At 32.2% G+C, this 17,730-nt stretch overlaps 1 protein-coding gene across 1 annotated transcript in view; it reads right to left on the reverse strand.

The window, feature by feature from the left end:
* Nucleotides 1-17,730, reverse strand: part of LOC125060714 (potassium voltage-gated channel protein Shaw-like) — a 147,543-nt gene that overhangs the window by 70,811 nt on the left and 59,002 nt on the right. The window contains exon 4 of the mRNA XM_047665736.1: nt 10,168-10,347. Within this exon, the coding sequence (XP_047521692.1) occupies nt 10,168-10,347 (180 nt within the window). The remainder of the gene's footprint in view (nt 1-10,167; nt 10,348-17,730) is intronic.

The following is a 17,730-nucleotide window of genomic DNA, read 5'->3' on the forward strand; positions in this document are numbered from 1 at the left end:
TTAAATTTTAAATTTCTAATTTTTTTGTGAAACTTATGCTTACGTTAATTGTCACACATTTTAGATGTAAGATTTTGTAAAATAATTAGTAGATTAAGTACTGTGTGTGATGTCGTAAGCTTTATAACTAAATAAATAAATGTACAAAAAGGAATTTTATAATATGGTATACTAGCTGACCCGGCAAACATTGTTTTGCCATGTATAATGTATATTATTTCTAGGCAATATTTTTTTAGTTCAATATAATAACTACCTACTATAATAAAAATAGAGGAAGAGGGGTGAAAATTAGGGGTTGTATGAATATTTTATGTATGCTGTATCATAAAAAAATAAATACTTTAAATAAATAATTTTGGGGTGGATACCACTTATCATCTAGGGGTTTGAAAGATAGATAGTATCCGATTCTCATTATATCTCACTATAAATTTCATAAGAATCGGTTGAGCCGTTTCGGAGGTGTATGCACTCTGTATAACACTCTGTGTTTCCACCCGCATTGATATAAGAATAAGAATATAATTATAAAAAAAAAGAATATTTTTCGTTAGACATATATAGATACATATAGACTATACAACTGTACATCGCTTTACTCCATTATCAATAGTATCACAATTTGGATTGCACTATCGTATTTTCATACAAAACTTTAACTTAAATCCATAGCTTAAGTACATGAGAGTTAACGTAAGGTTCTATTTGTGAAAGAATTTTTAAAATCAACAAATCTTTCATTTTTATTATATTATTGTAGATATACATAAATATCTTCTGCCGCTATATCCAGAAGAGTGCCTACCTTTTTGGGGTCAGATTACTGATGTTTTGTTAGTTGAGAAGGGGATTTTCTATGCTTGATGTGGTGAATTTGGTTACACCGGCTGGTTCAAGTGGCACTGTGCCCGAATACTTTCAATAGCGATTGCAATGAAGCACATAATAAACTTATTTGGAATTCGATTTTAATAAATTTTTTACAATAATAAGTAAAAGACGACGCGGACACAAGTTTGCTAATGCTGAACATAGATGGCGCAATTTTTTTAAGGAATCAATAAGTGTATGTCTTAATATAAATGATTATTTTTCCGACCCAAATATCGGCCAATAGAATTGCACCATTCGACGTCACGTGGTACAACCTACATGGTATTATACTGATAATTTTTTGTGAAAATTTTCTCTGGTCGTTGCTTCAAGAAAAGTATTAAGTAGTTGTTTTATTCATTATGAAATTCTTATTTGTTAACTGTACATTTCGTCTCATAGATTAAGTACTGTGTGTGATGTCGTAAGCTTTATAACTAAATAAATAAATGTACAAAAAGGAATTTTATAATATGGTATACTAGCTGACCCGGCAAACATTGTTTTGCCATGTATAATGTATATTATTTCTAGGCAATATTTTTTTAGTTCAATATAATAACTACCTACTATAATAAAAATAGAGGAAGAGGGGTGAAAATTAGGGGTTGTATGAATATTTTATGTATGCTGTATCATAAAAAAATAAATACTTTAAATAAATAATTTTGGGGTGGATACCACTTATCATCTAGGGGTTTGAAAGATAGATAGTATCCGATTCTCATTATATCTCACTATAAATTTCATAAGAATCGGTTGAGCCGTTTCGGAGGTGTATGCACTCTGTATAACACTCTGTGTTTCCACCCGCATTGATATAAGAATAAGAATATAATTATAAAAAATAAGAATATTTTTCGTTAGACATATATAGATACATATAGACTATACAACTGTACATCGCTTTACTCCATTATCAATAGTATCACAATTTGGATTGCATTATCGTATTTTCATACAAAACTTTAACTTAAATTCATAGCTTAAGTACATCAGAGTTAACGTAAGGTTCTATTTGTGAAAGAATTTTTAAAATCAACAAATCTTTCATTTTTATTATATTATTGTAGATATACATAAATATCTTCTGCCGCTATATCCAGAAGAGTGCCTACCTTTTTGGGGTCAGGTTACTGATGTTTTGTTAGTTGAGAAGGGGATTTTCTATGCTTGATGTGGTGAATTTGAGCACTACACCGGCTGGTTCAAGTGGAACTGTGCCCGAATACTTTCAATAGCGATTGCAATGAAGCACATAATAAACTTATTTGGAATTCGATTTCAATAAATTTTTTACAATAATAAGTAGAAAAAGACGACGCGGACACAAGTTTGCTAATGCTGAACATAGATGGCGCAATTTCTTTAAGGAATCAATAAGTGTATGTCTTAATATAAATGATTATTTTTCCGACCCAAATATCGGCCAATAGAATTGCACCATTCGACGTCACGTGGTACAACCTACATGGTATTATACTGATAATTTTTTGTGAAAATTTTCTCTGGTCGTTGCTTCGAGAAAAGTATTAAGTAGTTGTTTTATTCATTATGAAATTCTTATTTGTTAACTGTACATTTCGTCTCATGGTGCAATTCTATTGGCCGACATTTGGGTCGGAAAAATAATCCCCCGAATACCACACGAGCTTCAAAATTATCGGGTATTTCCCGATAGGTTCGTTGCAAACAAATATAGTCGTCATGACGACTATAAGTCGTGCGTGTTGCAACGAACCTATCGGGAAATACCCGATAATTTTGAAGCTCTTATGGTATTATAACTGATAACTTTGCAATGACATGTACATAGTAGCTGTCGCTCCGCTCTCATGCTGTTCGAGATCCCTACTGCTATTTTTATACACAGGTATCTTTGATATGTTCCTATATGTCTACTCAGGTAAGATTTAACATACATAAATAAAATAAAATACTGTTTAAAGTGAAAATATATGGTCAAACATTAATTTTTCATTATATTTTTTTTTTAATTATAACAATGGAGTGCACCAAAAAATTTTGGGTAAACATTGCAATTTATAGTTTAAAAACAATATCCCACATCGATTATATTAATTCATCCACTGTAACTCTAATCCGAGGTTTTACGGTTTTATGCTCCGGGCACTCTACTAGTAACAAAAATACAATGATATGTCATAGTTTATGAAAAATAATTATTCAATTATCATATACAAATTCAAATTTCATTAACAAAGTCCCGTAATCAAACCATATATTTTTAATTAGCATTTTAATATAACCGAAACGATTCTGAATACCTTGGCAATATATTTTATTTCCCTTTTAAGCGATAGATCAAAGGTTTAATCAAGAACACTCGTAAAGTGCTTCAATATTGAGTCAACAAACGTTAACAAACATCGACTTATGGAACTTGGTCTTTGCAAAATCTCATACGAAGTAAACATGAATAACAAATCTGTTATGTAAACAAATTTATTTTTCTGTAGAAAGCTGAGATAAGAAATTGTATTCAATAAGTGACTTTTAACTAATTAAATCAATTAATCTTGCTTATGGAGGCTTCTAAAAAAGCGACGGAATGGCGTCCTCGCTATGACGAAAGAAAACGAGGGAGAAAAACAAAAAAATTTAAGGATATAAGTAGACTTATGTTATATTGATAAACATTAATGAACAACACTTAGATCTATCGAAGCTGCCCATCTTTGTAAGCCAATGCCCATCCTCTAGTTAAAACTATCTATCACTTAATTAAGATCAGCTAAGTTTTTAAGTATCTTTGAGTAACTTAGAGTAATCGAGCTCAGAGAGTGGTTTATAATAGCATTTTTATTCAGTAATTTAAAAAGTTAAACTGAATTCTTTCACTCCTCCTTTACTGAGCAAAGTATCGTGCTATGGAATTCCTTACCAATAGATATCAGACGAGCTCAGTCTTTAAATTTATTAAAAAATCTTCTTTTTGATCATTTTTCTTCTGCCTCGTAATTAGCTACTACTTATATATATTAATTGTGACTCAATTAACGATTGGATTAGCTTTTACATTTTTGTTTATACATATTATTATTCATATTTTTTGTTTAGATTTTACTTTATTTAATTTTAGTTATAGTAAACATGTTTTTTATGTTTTTTTTTTATTAATTATGGACTTCTTTTACTTTACCCTTTTTTATTAAGCTATTGCATAGCCTCTATCGCGGGCCTCGAGCGTGGAGACCGAATCCAGAACGAAACGAAAAAAACCTTGCGTGTTAGAGCAGGACAGATCGCATACTGCGTATTCATCTCTCTGACGAGATCGGTGCAGCCGTTAGAGTGAGACAGACTATATAAACGTGTTAGTCTGAGTCTGGTAGAGTGCTAGATTGAATTAATAACAAAGAAAAAAAATACTGCATAAATAAAAATAAATAAATAATTATAATTGCATAAGTTGATAAAAAATGCTATGCAATAGCTTTACAGCGGCAGTCCCCGAATGCCACACGTTTTTTTGTATAAGTTGTTAACTGTGTTTTATGTTTATGTTTGAATGTGTATTCCGTTGTTGTGTATAATGTATAAAATACAAAAAATATAGAGGACATCGTGAGCCATTTTTGCCAAAACCCTCCATCTTTTAGTCGATACCAACTCCGGGGAAATAAATACAGATAATGCAACTTTCTCTACAGCTGTGATACTTTTTGACATCCAACACCTTTTGTCTTCAGTCAGCGTGACGGTGACCACGCACGCTGTAAAGCACGCGAAACGTCGGATAAATTTAAAATTATGTTAAATAATTGTAAATTTATAATAATACATAATTTTAATCCGGTTAAAAAGTTTTTTCCTTATAATGTAATTGTTTAGATATTGTATAATACGTTGCTGTAGGAATACTGATGAACAAATAAATAAATATTATAAACGTAAATGACAAATTTTATCCTATAACAGATATATAGCCAGCCATTTTAAAACTTAGCTATAAAGTAAGGCCCGAAGCTTACAATGATAACTGAAAAAAGAATATGTGTAAACGCCAACGCCAGATTCCTGAATAAAAAACTGTGACCACAGTCTTTAAAGTTTTATATACCAGATGCTACAAGTTCGTTTACAGATCGGAAATGAATTTCTTCAATAAGTCTGGAATCTCAGTTGGCAATAAACAGCGCTTGCTGTAATGAGTTTTCACTTTGAAAGGCTGCGGCTTCCATGCAAGTTTCTATTGAAGTACGACTCGATAAAAAGCTCTGATCGGAACACGACGTTAAGCGGAGCGGGATGTGAGATATCAATGTTTTTTTTCAAGGTTTTTTATCTGATATTAAATATATGCAAGAAAATTTACATTAAACTGTATTTACAATCAAGTATACAGTATTTACGATTTTCTTAACCTACAAAGTAATAATCAAAAGTATTAAAAAGAAAATCAAAACAAATTCAATAAGTTATGTCCCTGTGGCACCTTTAACGCTGGCAGCATTTCTTCGCTGTATTGCGATACCTATTCGTTGAGCGAGGAAAGCACCAGCTCTGGCACCCCACGGCCCAAGAGTCTCTACTCCAAAGGGAACAAAATTGAAGTTAGAGGAAAGACTCCAAAAAAAAATTATTATTATTATTATTAAATTTACATTAATTTTTAACCAGATTCCTTTTTTATGAATAATAATGTAAAATCTATATTTGGAATATTTGTAAATATGTGAGCGTCATATGCACCATGCGCTTATTTTATTTTAGTATAGTAGTTTTTTGTTCCAGGTCAAGTACAAGGTCAAGGTCTTCACACATAATTATCAAATCAATGTATACAAAATATTTTTAAATTGTAAGTATGAATTTTCTTGCTCAATCTTCTCCATATGAAACTACATTTTGGAAGGGGCAACTAGAGTAATTTTTTTAAATATTTTTAACTTCTAATTTTGACATTCAAATGTACCTTTTTAATATGCCTACTTCAAATAAATGATTTGTTGACATGATTTGATGAAATACATCAAGAAAAATATATGCATAAAGTTAAGTGTTAACTCGTGTAGAGTTAAGTTCGATGGCGGTTGTTGGAGGAATGTTCAAATAAATTAAACTCTTTGTTTACAGCTAAATGTCAACCGTATTTAATCGATTAAAACAAAGGGCATAAAATATAAATCTAGGGGTGGGGTTGCGACGCTAGCCTAACAAAAAACTGTAACTTGATTTATTTATGGGTTGTCTAGTTACGTTTAATCCCTTTTTTCTATACCATTGTAGGTATGGTTGCCAACTCGGTTTGCTTACTTATTTGATTATTATGACCAAGGTATATGACCAAGCTATATGACCAAGGTATATGACCAAGCTATATGACCAAGCTATATTTTTAACAAAATAACATAACATAATATTTCATTTACGTGACTGAAACCACATGTCCAAATTAAAATAAAATTCACTACATTAAAACGAGTTTATAACAACTTAAATAACCTCGATGCGGTTTTGTGTTACACTGATACATATAAATATAAAATATTTATTTGGGATCCAATCCCAAACCATTTTAAAACTTAATTGTATTTCTTATTTGTCTTTTAGTCATTAAATAATATAGTACCTTTAGTAAACAGAATAAAGAAAAAACGGTAACTCGAAACGACCTTCAAATTTCCCGACAAAGTTTCCCGCAGAGATAAAAGCCAATAATTCCATATAATGGATATAAGTACAGGAAAAAATTCTAAGCAAATTATATTACTCAAGTTAATCCAATATTCAAGGCTTCTAAGGAAATGTCCTTTTATTAAATTGTATGAATGTGGAATGTCCGATAAAACATTTTCGTCTGTGAATTTAACGCAAATCTTTGAGCATTTCGACACTTCTAAGTTTGATTCCCGGCAAATATCATCTGTGTTTTTTTATTTTTAAATAGAAACTAGTAGCTGTCACAAAGCCCATTCTGGGTGTGAATCTCGAAATTACCTATATATTAACAATGATGTGATTAAAACACAACATTTTTAATGAGAGATCAGAATGAAGGAAAGTCCGATAAAATATTTTCTTCTGTTAATTTTACGTAAATATTTAAGCGTTTCGACGCTTCTGAGTTTAATTACCGGCAAATATTATTAGTTTTTTGTTTTTTTTTTTTAATTAAAGGTATAATCGGCTTGTAGCTGTCACGTAATCACAGAAAAGAAATATTCGAAATGAAAACTTATTTAAATTAACTGCAGAGATTATTTTATTCATTACATATAAAAATCTAAGTTTATTTTCTGAGACAGATGCTCAGCTTTTGACAGCAAACTAGTATTTGTAGCCACAATTTCATTGAACGGAAACTAAGATGGTTCGCAGAATTCAGCAGCTAATAAAAAGTTAAAGCGTTCTTGGATTCTCCTTCAAACATCCTTTGGGATTACTATGTTTTACGATTAAAGGATGAAAATGGAGTCCCGTAGTTCCCTTATGGGGCATTGGGCATATTTTGACACGTTTAAAATTTAAGTAACAGCGACGTCGAATAAAATATAGGCCTTTTTATATCAATTATTTGCTAATTTATTTAATAATTCTAATGGCTATTTATAAAAATACAGTGCATATGTTTTAACAGAAGAAAGCGTTTTTTACGTAAAAAATGTATATTTAAAAAATGGATACTAAACTAATTTAACAATAATAAATTACATTTCATATGACATTTGTTTGTATGTTCTTGTATGCTGCCATATGTGTGTATGTACTTGGTATGAAAAGTAGCTCAGCGGCTTTTTACTAAAATATGGTAGTAATTATAATTTTATTACAGTTATAAAAAAAGTGTAGTTAACAAAATTATAATTAGTAATTTATTTAAGTTTTTAATTATCTACCAAATATTTTTTATCTTTAATTGATCAGTTTTTATCCGAAAATTATCTATCTATTTGCTATCGTTCGAATTATAAAATATATTTAGAAACCGGTTAATTCGAGTTTCCTCTTTATTTGGTAAGGAGTTTCATAAAGGGTTATCTATTTTTAAAGTCTTAGCAACAATTTATAAAAAAAAAAATATTAATTTTAAGCAACGTAAACAAGTAAAGTAATGCTTTGCGTTTGCACAAAATACTTTGAATTTCGACGCTCCCAAAATGTGTATTTATATTTAATATTTGCGTACATTTAAATATTCCGAAATCGGCTTAGTAATTTATGCGAGTCCCAACAATTTGATTTGTTGAGTCACTCCCCAATCCAGAGTTATTTGCGATTCACTTGATTTATTACCGCAAGGTATGGGAATACGCAGAATAATATTTTTAGCTAACGCTAGTAAGTGATTGAATGCATTCGAAACGAATTAAATTTTTTCAATTTACATAGAATTTTTTTATGAGACAGAAGACAAGTTAGCATGGACAACAACTGACCGTTTCTTAAGCCAGCTTTTGCCACGCACCACCACTATGTGGAACCAGCTGCTCACTGAGGTATTTCCGAACCAATTCTACTTAGGGTCCTTCAAGAAAAGAGCCTATCAATTCTTGCAATACCGGCAACGCACTTGCGAATCTTCTGAGTGTCCATGGGCGGCGGTATAACTGAACATCAGGTGAGCCACCTGCCCCTTTGCTTCCTATTACATAAAAAAGTCACTCGCAAGTTATTATTATATAAACTTGCCGTTAACTACATAATACAAGATGGCCGTACATTTACCAACTATGGTCTTAGCAATATCTTAATAGCTTATTCTACCTACCTGAACAAAATATTGTAAACCTATTTTAAAAGAGTAAGTGTGGAGTTTCTTGGCCATTTTTCTTTACACGAAACTACCTTTTGGAAGGGGCAACTAGAATCTTCTTTATATTTTATTTGACGTTTAAAGGTGACATTTTAGGTGATCTAATTGAAATAAATGATTTGACTTATGACTTCCCTAAACAGACCTCAGATGTAAAATGTCATTATCGTAATGATAATTGGTCACAACCCACCAGAGACATAAACAAATTACAGATCTAATAATAAAATACGTTTCAGCCAGTATTCGGAACTGATACATCAATTTAAAACAGCGCTAGGCCGCAAAGCCTTCAGGCAGTTTTAGGTAACTCCAGAATTTGTTTTGATTTGGTTACCGACGCGATGCCGTATTTAATTTTCCATTCAATCAAAAAATCCTAAATCGAATCGTAAATCGAATACCGGCGATTACTCCGTTTTGTGGTTTCTGTTGAATATATATTAAAATCTTTTATATATACGTCACAGATTCGAAGAGATTAAAATTTGCCAAATTTGTAATATCTTCGAAATATTCATTTAAATCATATGCTGTAAAGGGCCATATAGATCTATATTAAATGAACAATGTATTCAAGGTATTTAATTGGTTAAGGATTAATGCTGTATTGGGTAAAATCGCTTCGAAAATTAGCCATTATTTGTCGTAAAAAGTAAATGACAAAAAAAAGTTATTGTGGGTTATCCATAAGAGATAGACATATACCATAATGGACTTTTCTGTAGACCTTTTCAATGTGTACAATACTTAGTACATTATTTTGATAAAACTCGTAGGGTTCAGCCTGCGTTTGCAATGTAAGCGGAAAAAATGTAATTATTTACGACATCACATTAGAAACCTCAAAAATAACAGTACTTCTCCACTATTTAATGGATGTTATTATACATATAAACCTTCCTCCTCCAACCTCTTGAATCACTCTATCTATTAAAAAAAACCGCATCAAAATCCGTTGTGTAGTTTCAAAGATTTAAGCATACAAAGGGACATAGGGACAGAGAAAGCGACTTTGTTTTATACTATGTAGTGATAACTTAGTATATAGAAATTAAATATAATACGTAATTTTTTATCACTACGAAACAATAGACCGTTTTATGAGAATTTATAATTATGACCTGTTCGTCCGAACCGATTTGCCAATGATTCAGAGTTCACAGTACATCTCTAGGAACAAGACATGCCATTCACACAGTACCTCACGATAGTGCAAATTGTATTCTAAGTTTCTAAACTAACATTAGAAAAAAGGTATTAAATACATTGAAAGTTTTATTATCTAGTTAAATAAAGTTTATTTAAATATCACAAAAACTAAAATGTTGACTATAGCAGGGTGTCGGTTTTTTGTGACGTTGTGCGTGCGCAAAAATTTACACTCATAATTTTTCCCTAACGCGCCAAAAGAAGTATAACTTCAAATATCCATGGATTCAGTGGGGATTGGAATGACCATGCCAAAACATGCCATGCCAACTGTACTGGGTTATCACAGACGCTATTACCTTTGCAGATGGTGAACTAGAAGGTTCGTCAAACAGGGCCCAGACTTTGGGCTTGATCCTCTGCCAGGGGCCGAGCTCTCCAGCATGGTAAGATTCTTCATACCCGAAGATTCTTGCAATCTCTTCTTCAGATGGCTTTTCACTGTCGATATCGAGTTTATCCAGAATTGCCAGAGTATTCTGAAAATTAATTATTTACTATGAATTCCTTTTTGTAATATTGGTTCCTGCTATAGTTAGTTTTTTGTGTGTCTTATAGTTCCCAATTTTATTAAGTGTAACAGTAATTTACATATTTGTTTTGCATATTAGTAAAAAATGGGTTTTATACCACCTCAATTTAAGAAACACGACGAATTGTTCTTGGCAAAACAAGAAACTAATTTTATCACTACATATTAGACTGTATGTGTTTTATAATATATTGATACTTACAATAATTGTAAATAACATTTATGACATCATATTTTTTTATGTAATAGGAGGCAATCGGGCAGGAGGCTCATAAAGTTAAGTGATACCGCCGCCCATGGACACTCTCAATGCCAGAAGTCTCGCGAGTGTGTTACCGGCCTTTTAAGAATTGGTACGCTCTTTTATTGAAGGATAGGGTCAAATTGGTTTGGATAAACTTCAGTGGGCAGCTGGTTCCACAGAGTAGTGGTGCGCGGCAAAAACTGCCTTTAATACATTGTTGGTTTTTGGATCTTAAATCTAGTTCACGGTAGTAGCCGTCACCGTATGATCAATTATTGAGATTACAAAAACAATTCGGCACTGCCACGAAGTATGCTTGACTTTAGAATTCAGAATTAAAGATAAGAGATCTCTCAGTAACTTGATAATTTCAGCTGTATTTCCGATTCGCATTTCAATCACTCAAAGCCTTTTAACTTTAAGGCTCTATAAGATCCTAAGGCTTCCAACTGAATGATTTCAATAAACTGCTTCAATGGAAAATTTATTATTGTGACCTTCATCGACTGATTCTAATTTGTAACGCATGACCCAGTTTTCATGATTTTAATGTTATTAATTTTATGGATAACACGTAAAGAGATAAAAGAACGAGGTTTCAAAGACTAGACTAGTAGACTTTACTAGAAGACATTGAAGTAGAACATCAGAAACACTTTACAATTAAAGGAAAAAAAAATCGTTATCAGTTTGACTTGTATGTGATTTTATTGTGATTAAACATATTAGGCTGTGTGCGAAAGCTAATAAAAATTACTCGGTTACTAGAAAATATGGAGATGATCTTCTTTATTTAAATAAAACTTTTAAATACTTCTTTAAATAAAGAAGTATTTAAAATGTTGGTTCACGGATTTCCGGGTAGAACGTGTATAATGTTTGTCAGTGTATTTATTTAGGATACTTACGGGTCGGGTTCATATTCTGGATATAATGGAGAGACTGGGTCTACGGGTACCAAGTAACAACCTTTTTTTTTTTTGTTTTTAAGTATTTTTTATTTTATATATATACTTTTGTTTAATGTTTTTTAATTGTAGGGTTATAATATCCCTAATATTATTTTGTAGTTATATTGCATTAGCAGTATCTGTTAAGATAGAATAATTATGTGGAAATAAATTATAATGTACGTAGGTGAGATATTTACTCTACAACCTAAAGCTTAATTAACAAGTTAGTTTTTTGTTAAACTCAAACTCAAAATAACTTTATTCATATAGGTAAACAAGTACACTTATGAACGTCAACAAAAAAGTTAAATTATTTGTAAATTTACATTTACTACCAGTTCGCAAGTCAAGGGCGTAGAGTGGGCAAGAAGAACTGGCAAGAAACTTTCCACCACTCTTTTTAATCGCTAAGTTTTAGTTCATACAAATTGTTTGAACTGGAGCAAATCAATTCCGAGGATTAGGATCATTTACATATTCGTCAAATTTATAAAAAGCTTTATTGATTAATTTACATCTAACGAGGGCTTTGAATTTATTTAGTGATAATTCTCTAATTTCGCTTAGGAGTTTGTTGTACAAACGAATACAATTTCCATATAAGGAGTGGTTTATCTTCTGGAGCCTGGTTGGTCCTATACTCAAATTAGTTCTGTTTCGAGTATTATACTGGTGAAAGTTACCAATTGTTTAAAACCGTTTATATTTTTTTATACATACAACAAGGCTTCAAGAATATATTAGTTAGAATTAGAATATATTATTAATAGATAGTGTCATAATATTTGATTCCCTAAACTTATTCCGTACCGACTCTCTTGGGGAAACACAACAAATACCCCGAACAGCCCGCTTCTGCAGCACATACATGGATTGAACCGCTGAAGCAGCACCCCACAGTATAATACCGTACGACGTAACGCTGTGAAAGTAGCTATGATAGCTATCGTGGCAACCCCACTACCCCTATGTTTATTTTAGTTATAAGCTTATATTTTAAACGAATAATCTAGTTCACACTCAGCTTCTTATATATTTGAACATATCTACAACAACCTCCACCACTTAACTAGAGTTTAAAGTACTTTTCTTGAAGGTTCCTAATTGCAATAGGTTGGAAAGTATTACAAGTCCCTATGTATTGCTTATCATAGTCATGTTTCATTATAGATATAAGATACATAATATAGTACGAACCCCTTTGAATTCTAGCGTATAAAATCTGACTTTATTGAGTCGTAAATTGCTATGTTGGCCCAGATCAAGCTGAGTTACGAATTGTATGGTCCAACTAGAGGATTTAGCGATAAATCTAATAATAATATTTGTATATATATGTAAAAGACTAAGGTAGGTTTGATTTATAGTTTCATTATTAATTTACGGCAAGTGGGTTATCAATATGCCATCAACAATTATTGTTTCATATGGTATCAAACTCTAATAACCTCAGAGTAATACACCATTATACTATAGGGAATTATCATCCAAGATATAATTATTAGCCTCCAAATTATTGTCATAATGAACCTTTAAGTATCATTAATATCTTATGTGTATATTTTATTTATTGCAACTAGCTATAATATTTAGTATAATCGTTTGTTGTTATATATAATTAATGCTGGCTGTAAATGTACAGATTTAATATTGATTACGAAACAAATACACAAGTTTATATATCATTATTTTTGCAGTGTTGCCCTAGTGGCTTGACTGACTCTCATCACTATGACCGTAGGTTCGAACCCCAGCTGTGCACTTGGGCTTTTATTTCAATTAGCGTATTTAATGGAACCGGCAAGCCATATGGTAAGATTCAAACTAGACTTAACGCTAAGCCTGACTCCCATATGTCAAAAATGTATTAGACTTTGACATTTGACACCCAAAAACAGGCGTGTGTCAGGAACAGAGGGTCCCCGACTTGTCTATAAAATCTGAAGGTTACAGCTTGGCAGTGACAAAAGTTAAAAGGTCAGTCGTCGTATGAAAAATTATCTTGTACCAAACACAATAGCCCGAAGCAACAGATGGTCTAACAAGAAAAGTTTACCTAATACAGATATAAATGACTTTTATTCGGATAAAAATTATAATTTACTTTAGTATCTCATAAGTAGGTCAAAGTCAAAAGAATCGTGTTATTAAAGCAAAATTATTGTAAATCTTTTAATTCAAAATCATTTATTCATTTAGGTAACACAATTTTCAATGAACGTTAATAAAAAAAATTATACATTTTAAATGCTAAATGCAATTTTAAGGTACTGCCAGTTCTAAAATCAAGGGAACGAACGAGAAGAACTGGCAATAAACTCTCCGCCACTCTTTTTAATCACAAAGTGTTTTGTTTAGCACATTGTGATTGAATGGTTGAGAAAATATGTGAAACAAAACAAAGAAAACATTTCATATAAGTTTAATTTTGCAATACTTGTTTAAAAAAGAAATAATGACAAAATAAATAAAAATTATAAAAAAAAAAAGATAAAAACATCTTTAAGCGGATTATATATCACGCTGAAATTTCTGCTCGAACGGTGCAGAACTTTTTGAGTTTTTAGCGTACACAAATAAACATAACATTTATATATATTTGACCTAAACTCTGAGGAAGCGTGAAGAAAAGAAACTTATCGTAGGGTTCAGGGATTTCTACACTCCAACATGGAATTTCTTAGTTACGCATAAACCAAGAACCAAAATAGGGTAAGACGTGCGCAAAAGCCATAAAGCTGGTGAGAAACTATTAATTATATAAACTCATCATGAACACACTGTAGCAATTAAATTATCGTCGTAAACCGAGTTGATAACGAGTTAAGACCTTTAAGCAATAATGGCGACCAAAATTATATACATATCTATATCTATATATATATATCTTCTTCTTCTATCTATATATATAAAAAGAAAATGATGTTCGTTTGAGGCTCTTTCACGCTTAAACCACTGATCGTATCGACATGAAACTACCACCATTCGATGCGAATTTTTTCCTAGATGGTTTATGGCTATTTATTTATTGCTGTTTTACTTTTATGAAAATTTATCCATACGGACTTCACCGCGGAAACATTCTGGGAGGCTTCCTAGAACCTCTAAACGTCAACATCTGTTAAAAACTCGATTTTCGAAATATTTCAATTTTCTTAGCGGGAAGTTAAAAAGAAGAATAATAAAAATATGAAAAAAAATAAAATAATGAAACATAAAATTTATTTTAATTCGTCCAGCAAAGCGGGCGCGAAACGGCTAGTATATTATATAAGAAAAATGGTCTTCGTTTGAGGCTCCTTCACGCCTAAACCACTGATCGTATCGACATGAAACTACTGCCATTCGATGCGAAATTTTTCCTAGATGATTTATGGCTTATTCCAACGTTCCTTCATTTTTTTATTGCTGTTTAACTTTTATGAAAATTTATAAATACGGACTTCACCGCGGAAACATTCGGGGAGGCTTCCTAGTACCTCAAAACGTCAACATCTCTTAAAAACTCGATTTCAAAAAAAAATAATTATCTTAGCGGGAAGTTAAACAGAAGAATAATAAAAATATGAAAAAATAATAATAATGAAACATAAAAATTTATTTATTTCCTATTTTAATTTGCCCAGCAAAGCGGGCGGGAAACGGCTAGTTTTATATATAAACGAAGGACTGTTTGGCTAACCCTTCATTGTATTTTTAATAAAATATGCCATTATATAGATTCGGAGATAGTGTTAAGTCATGTCTATGATAGATTAATACCTGCAGCTGAGTTTCATGATCGGACGTCGAGGAAGAGCCCGTATCACCTCGACGTCCGTCGTTCCACAACGGAGCTTTTTAAAGGCAGATTTTGCCGCGCACCACCATACTAAAGTATTTCCGAAATAATTCGACTTAGGATTCTTCAAGAAAGGAGCGTACCAATACTTAAAAGGCCGGCAACGCACTCGCGAGCCCTATGGCATTGAGAGTGTCTATGGGCGGCGGTATCACTTATCAGGTGAGCTTAAAAAAAATAACTCTCGCATAAATCAAAGACTATTGTTAATTTTATTAATGTATTTGAATTCTAACTTTGGTACTCTTGGCAAACAGACACACGGCTTGATTCTTAAGTCCTTTTAAGTATTCTTCAACTTAGAAAATAAGTTGGCTTTTTCACAAAATATTATGAAAATGTGACCTACTTTTGAAATCTCAATTTTCACTGAAAATGAGTTTGTAATTTATTTTTACGTTATATAATGACATACATGATATAACTACTATGTATGAAAAAATCGTAGCCCCACAAACTTTTTAGGTCTGGTACGCAGATTTTTTATCTGCTTCATTATAAGTTGTCAATCTAATAGGCAAGTAGGTTATCAGCCTCTTGTGACACACGCCATCGACTTTTTTGGTCTAAGGCAAGCCGGGTTTCCCCACAATTTTCCATTTACCGTTTGAGCGAATGTTAAATGCCCCCATAGAAAGAAACTCCATTACAACCGGGGGACCTCAGGGATGACACTGTAGCTACGAAGCCTTATTTAATTATAGTATAGCTTTATATAAAATACATGTCTTGAACAAGTTATTTTTGTATCATACTTGTATAAAAAAGTCAAAAGTCAAAAGATTTTGGTACATTAATTACTATTTAGTACACATTTAATAAATATAATTCCAATTATTATCTTAATACGTCTCACGTTGTTTGTCCGCTATGGACTTCTAAACTACCGAACCTATACCAATCAAATTTGCACACCGTGTGTAGTTTGATCCAACCTAAAAGATAGGATAGCTTACATCTCAATTTATTCCCGCAATATAATGTTATTGCAAAATATTTGTTTATTATTTGATAGTCACAATTCTCACAGATGGCGCTGTGTTGAAAGTACCAACGTTTCACATAAGCTACAATTTAATGGCATAACCACCAAAAAAGCATGGTGGTCCCCATGGCTGGTGTTCTCCTACCGTTTCCCTTGAATAGTTTACTACTATGTAATAAAACAATAACCTTAGCCACAGCAACGCTTGGCCGGTCTGCTAGTATTATATATTAAAATTGTTGCATGTCTTTTCAGTACAAGAAAACTGCGATAAAGTCATTGTATTATCCTTAAAAATATTAAAGATACATACTGTTAACTAAATTCATAAAAACTTTTTTAACTAAAATACTTTCGGCACTTTCTGTCAAATGATGTTAATGCTATGAGTAAAAGAGACAGTTAGACAAGTGCGGTATATTATGACTGTAATACTTTAACACGTAAACAATATCATGTGAAACCAATTGTTATAATTACGGCAAGCTCTCGAACCCAATTGGAACCCAAAACAAATATCATCATACAAAACAAACGTTAGTCGGAAATTGGAAATTGGTTATCTTTGAGCGTAAATGTGGGCCTTTGTGTTATGACACTCATATTGTTACGCGTTCACAAATACAAATTTTATAAGGTTTTTTCGGAAGGGACAAACTCTGAACAGACTCACAACCGAACTAAAGTAAATAATTAAAAAATTACGTTACACCTACCTTATAATCCATTTTATTTTAATTTTGCTCTCAACCATACACACGCATGTTACAAGAAGAACAATCAGCTACTTATGTTTTTTTTTTATCTTTTTTTTTGGCCTTTACAGCTCATCTCGTGCTGTTTTGGCGAGCGTAGCTCGGCTGGAATGGGTGTTTTCCCGCGACTAGCGCAAGGGCGTTTCCTGTGAGACTCGAACCTCAGCTTGGGCCGCGGGGTGGTCAGTCGCCTGAAGGGCAGGACGGAAGCTCGCTGGAGTGAGCGAATTACGAAGTAAAGGCCCACGAATTCCCCGGTGAAGGTTTTTTACCCAAATCTGATTTTGAATATTTTTGCCACGCGTGCGGCTTTTAATTTGTCGTTGGCTACGGTAATTGGACCATCCGAATCAGTTAGACATGTCGAGGCCTCGTACGGGGGTTTTTGTCGAGATGGGGTAGTAATTGATGATTTTACGCATTGGTTGGGATAATGTTTAGCCTTGTCGAAGTGAAAATATGTTACGAAAGGACACATATACATTATACATATGTGAAAATAACTGTATGATTGTCACCGTACACCCCGAGAGAATAGGCAGACGTAGGCAC

Source organism: Pieris napi, chromosome 22 (assembly GCF_905475465.1).
Source record: "Pieris napi chromosome 22, ilPieNapi1.2, whole genome shotgun sequence".
In the NCBI taxonomy this organism is placed as follows: Eukaryota; Metazoa; Arthropoda; class Insecta; order Lepidoptera; family Pieridae; genus Pieris; species Pieris napi.